This window comes from Diabrotica undecimpunctata, chromosome 2 (genome assembly GCF_040954645.1).
Source record: "Diabrotica undecimpunctata isolate CICGRU chromosome 2, icDiaUnde3, whole genome shotgun sequence".
In the NCBI taxonomy this organism is placed as follows: domain Eukaryota; kingdom Metazoa; phylum Arthropoda; class Insecta; order Coleoptera; family Chrysomelidae; genus Diabrotica; species Diabrotica undecimpunctata.
The window spans coordinates 3661180-3666582 of NC_092804.1; the positions used below are offsets into that span (position 1 = coordinate 3661180).

A 5403-nucleotide genomic window follows, 5' to 3' on the forward strand; every position below is an offset into this window, starting at 1 on the left:
TTTAGTTAATAAACAAATGCCATATCATTCAGCAAACATTATTGGTGACTAAGCTACTGAAATCTCGTATTTTTAAGTTGTTTTTATATCGCCGCTGAATTATTTGGTGAATTTTCTGTTAATTGCTCTGTATTTTTATAATTGTATAATAACAAATAACCTAAAATGTTACATCGCTTTAATTTACGATATATTTCATTGAAACCGTGTTTTACCTCTTGTTTTGGCCTTAGATGAGAGCATGTATTAGTCTACATCATTATAACTTAGTTTATACGAAGAAAAAAAAACAAGAAACAACAAATATAACAAATTTATTAAGGAACTGCATGTAAACAATCACAAAATTCGAGACCCGATAGAACAATTTTTTTAATTAGAAAATAAACTACACCAGATCATCGAAGAGTAGTACGTTTAGAGTAGTGGACGGGTCACCTTTTTTAACGATAGCCAAACCGTTGGCTCCAACTAAACTGTTTAGTCTGCTGCTTATCTGATTTCCGGTTGACGTAGCCTTAAACTCGCCAATTGTTGGATCGAAGCTTATTTGTACTCGGTGGTACTCTGGTCGTGAATCATTATTAACTAACGGTGAATTCTTAACTTGAATCGTGGGAAACTTGTAATTTGCACATTGTTCCATATAGCGTAAAGCAGGGATGATGTACAGCAGACAAGTTACCCCGCACGATACGGGATTACCTGGCAATCCAAAGAACATCTTTTCTTTCCCGTGGTAAGTTAATGTAGCGAAGGTTGTGGGTTTTCCTGGTTTCATATTAACTCTAGCGAAGTGGATTTCTGCTCCAAAATCTTCTACGAGGACCTGTTTAAGTATATCGAATTCGCCCATAGAAATACCACCACTTGTTATAATCACATCGTTGTATACAAAGGCTCTTTCTAAGGTAGCTTTAACCGAGTCCGGGCTATCTCTGGCGATACCACAATCCATCGAGTCGTAGCTGTACTTTTTCAGTAAATTAATTAAAGTGAATTTATTCGCATCTCTAATTTTACCAGGAGCTAGTTCTTCTTTTGGATCACCTATTTCATTTCCTGTAGATATGACCCCCACCGATGGACGCTTGAATACCTTCACTTCTGTTTTACCCAACATGGCCAAGACTCCCACATGTGCAGCCTTTATCTGCTCATATTTGTTCAAGACCAAAGAATTAACCGCGACATCGCTGCCTATCTCCCTAATATCTTGTCCTAGTTTAGGTGCAATCTCAATTTTGATAATAAGCTCCAAGCTGCCGTCTGGAGAAGCTTTAACTATCGAAGTGTCTTCCACTTGAACTACAGCGTCGGCTCCAGACGGCAAAGGAGCGCCGGTGGAGATTCGTATCGCTTCCCCTGACTTAAGCACATCTCCGATGGGTGCGTCACCTGCCGCTACTACTTCTTTGATAGCTCTCGATCCTGCTCCGTCCGCTGCTATTACAGCATAACCGTCTTTTATGGAAGCCCTAAATGGTGGAACAGGTGCTAAAGCATATACATCTTCTGCCAGAATTCTATCAACTGATCGATCGAAAGCAACAACTTCGGTTTCGCCGGTAGGAGTACACTGAGTTAGTACTATTTGAGTTGCTTCTGATACTTCTTTGAGGGGATAAGGAGATTTGCGACTTCTTGATGCAACATTATCGATCTTTACCTTGCTAGGGCTAATTTCTAAGCCGTCGCCCCCTCCTTTGGTTTGTATAGTTTGATGCAGCAAAACTACAAGATCTTTTTGATCGGTTAATAGGGCTACAGCATGTGGTATACAGTTTTTGATAAAACCGAAGCACTCAGTTGCCCCTTTTTTGCTTCCTGGTAAATTTATAATCACAGTTTTGCCTCTAATGCCACAAACCGCCCTAGAAAGCATAGCCATCTTCGTGATAGCTAAACTATTCGAAATCATAGCATAGCTAAGACCAGGTGCATCTTTTTCTATAACTTCTCGTGTTGCCTCTGGAGTAACGTCTCTATTGGAGAACCCAGTGCCTCCAGTTGTCAAAATAACGTTACATTTTTTCTCGTCGCTCCAGCTTAATAAAACCGATTTGATGTCTTCTATTTCGTCTGGAACGATCTGTTGAATGACTCGAACTGATGAGTAAGATTTTAGAACTTCTTCTTTTAAGCTTGGGCCAGATGTGTCTTTTTTGGAATCTCTGTGACAAGTGTCGCTGACAGTCAGTATGCCAAATGTTAGAGCTGCCATTATTTCTGTAAAAAATATATCAGTTAGTTTCCGAGAATTTATTGATTTAACTTAATCGAGACTGGACAAACATGACTGTAGACGAATTATTCCACGTTGCAAAAGATAGAGAAGCCTTTAAAAATGTGGTCGCCAACCTCCGTTAATGGGGACGGCATAGGAAGAAGAAGAACTTAATGATAGAACGAAACTATTTCGTTGCCATAGCAAGGAAGAAGTGTCAAATTTCACGTCAAAAAGTCAAACCATAGTTGCGCAATAAAATATAAAAAGGATGTCGACTTAAATTGCGAAAATTGAAGAGTTGGAGTATCGAGCCATAAGCATAAAGGACCTACTTATATTTGAAGGGGTAAGAGGTAGGCATATTTACGAAGATTAGCTGTATCCTCTTGTCCATCAATGACCTTCACATATGACCTTAAAAAAATAACTTGTAAACTCCAAAAAAGGTAAATTTTACATTGAAGTGACGACCTATCGGAAAGACCAGTCTCTAAATATTCCACATGAACGTGTCCATCATGTAGTTCACGTCAAGACTGACTACTGTCTTATTCCACAAATAATAGTCTTCTTCTCTTCTTCCTTCTTGTATGTAGGCTTTAAAGTCTGTTTCTTTTTCAATATTAGCCTCCTAAATTGTTTAAATTATCGCACCATCTTTTTCTTGGTCTGCCAATACTTCTTCGTCTATTTGGTGGCTTATCTCGTGCTATTCGTACTATCCTATCTTCTGCTATTCTACTAATGTGTTCGTTCCACTCCTGTTTCCGTTTTGTTACCCATCCATTTATGTCCTCTATATTGCATGTTCTTCTTATGTTTTTGTGTCTTGTCGTGTAAAGAACAGAAAATTGGCTTAATTCGGCCACATTATGCGTAATAGTAAATACCGACTTCTACAGGGCAATATTGAGGACAAGACAGGCAGACGTGTATCCTAGCTGGCCAATCTTAGGAAATAGACTGGTCTAATGCCAACTGATATATTTCGAGCTGTTGTGAATAGATTGAGATGGTTAAATGTGGTCACCCACATCACAAGAAAATACGACACCCTTAGAAGAAAAAGTAGTCATGATAATTTTTTTGGATAATGGTAGATATTAATTCGTTAATACTTTTCGAGAAAAATTATGGAAAAAAGACGCAGATAAGCGTCCAAAGGTATTTTGTTTTTGCAGAACAATGCCTCTGCACAGAAATCGCATGCAAACAATTCATCAGATTGACACCAGATCTAGCTCTTTCCGACTATAAATGTCTTTCATTATCCGCTAAAAAAAATCTCGAAAAGTAAATTAAATTTTCTAACAACAAAGTAATTTTTCCTTCCCAGGCGACCGGACCAGAGAAAACAGTCGAAATAAATAATTTTCTAACAACAACTATACTTAGCCAGAGAGATAGCCAAAAAAATTGCTACATCTCAAAAAACAAACAAATTAATCGATAAAATTGCAGAGGGAAAGACATCGTAAAAGAAACGGATAAATGGAAGGTACGATGTATAAACAGACATTAAAATGAGAAAGGGAATGAAAGGAGTCGGGAAGTTAATGATACACATTTGTTTTCAGTTTGTACATTTGCAATGAATTACATCTACAGTACATAATACAACATGTATACAATGCATGTGAAAGGTACGGACTGCAAATGAATCTCAAGAAAACGAAATCAATGATATTCTCAAAAAAACCTGATCATCAATAATATAACGATCGAAAGAGTAACAACATATAAATATTTAGGAACGTGGCTAACTGAAGATGGAGATTCAACAAAAGAAATCAGATCTAGAATAGAAATGGCAAGAAACACGTTCATAAAATTAAGAACTTACTTTGCAACCGTAACCTTAATCTAGAGATCCGCACAAGAATGCTACGTTGTTACGTTTTTTCTACTTTACTATACGGCATGGAAGCGTGGACAATAAAACAGTCTGAAATCAAAAAATTAAACTCCTTTAAAAAACTGTTATATTGGTACAGTTATTTTAATAAACAACATTTTTGATGTATCAATTATTGTTCGCGCAACAAAAATAGAGACTAAAATGATTATTCGTATAAGAAATGTAATAGATAAGGTCCTCGGTGCTACTAATAAACGTCATGATCTGATATAGGCAAATTTAAATACATTAAAACACAAACCCTCGTTTCTACACAAGCTAAACATTCTGTAAATTTTAATTTATCTAATCAATCGATTAAAAACTTAAAAAGTAACTAGAATTATAAAAAATAACAGGTAAGATATATTTATATAGGAAATTGTAAAGAAAAATAATAGAAAGACCACCAGACATAAAAACTCCATGTAGTTTATATGTATAAATAATTTAGGTATTTATATATGATGTAAAAATATTTCGAATCTCTTACCTATTATACTGTTATAGTTTCTTGATTATCACGACAAAAAATTAAGAAAATCTTGATCTTGTTCGACTTTTACCAAAACGTCAAAATTGTTTTGTTTTTATATCTCCTAGTGACGATTTTTTGAAAACCAGTTCGATTGTAATGACTTCTTCAATGATTATAACGGAAACTCTTCTTGACGCTAATCCGAATCCAATCACAATAGATGTAGATACCTGTAATTGCTTCGTCAGCACACTTGCTTTGGATGCACAGTTATACAATGTTATCTCAGTACATACAATGTAATATATTGGTTACATAAAGTAACAATCTTATCTCTTGCAAAAAATACGTTTTATACAACAGCAAGTATCTTAATTAAATATATTCAACTCAAATAACTAAATAACTGTAATCAACAACCTGAATTTATGTATGGAGTAGTGTATAGTAAGTCGCAGGGGCGTAAAATTAATTAGAAACTCCAACTTTTAAAATTGTGTTGGTTGTTTTCAGACTATATAGGCGTGATAAACCAACCATGAACAACCAAACCAACTGATACTCTTTCGACTTAAGAGATATCTCAACATGATAACAAGAAATAAGAACAAGAAGAAAAATCAACAACAATTTTCGACAACATCATTATTATAGAGCCACTAAAGATAAATACGGCCAAAATTCGTTACATGCTGTTAATATTGGAGATAAGAAAGCACTAGGAAAACTATCAGAAAAAGACAAACTAAATCCAACAAAAAGAGCCTTGATTCAGACAGGAAATGAATCGAAAATGCA

At 35.5% G+C, this 5403-nt stretch overlaps 1 protein-coding gene across 2 annotated transcripts; it reads right to left on the minus strand.

Moving 5' to 3' along the window:
• Positions 1-298: 298 nt before the first annotated feature.
• On the minus strand, positions 299-5004 carry cin (Molybdenum cofactor synthesis protein cinnamon). Of its 2 annotated transcripts, XM_072522122.1 has the most exons (3): positions 4621-5004; positions 4074-4175; positions 299-2229 (listed from the first exon to the last, which is right to left on the minus strand). In XM_072522122.1, exon 3 carries the CDS (start codon positions 2222-2224, stop codon positions 389-391), a length of 1836 nt encoding a protein of 611 aa, XP_072378223.1. In that variant the 5' UTR covers positions 2225-2229; positions 4074-4175; positions 4621-5004; the 3' UTR covers positions 299-388. The 2 variants fall into 2 exon arrangements, with proteins under 2 accessions (XP_072378223.1, XP_072378222.1); XM_072522121.1 differs by lacking the exon at positions 4074-4175 and having other exon boundaries at positions 4621-5003.
• Between the last annotated feature and the right edge of the window lie 399 nt (positions 5005-5403).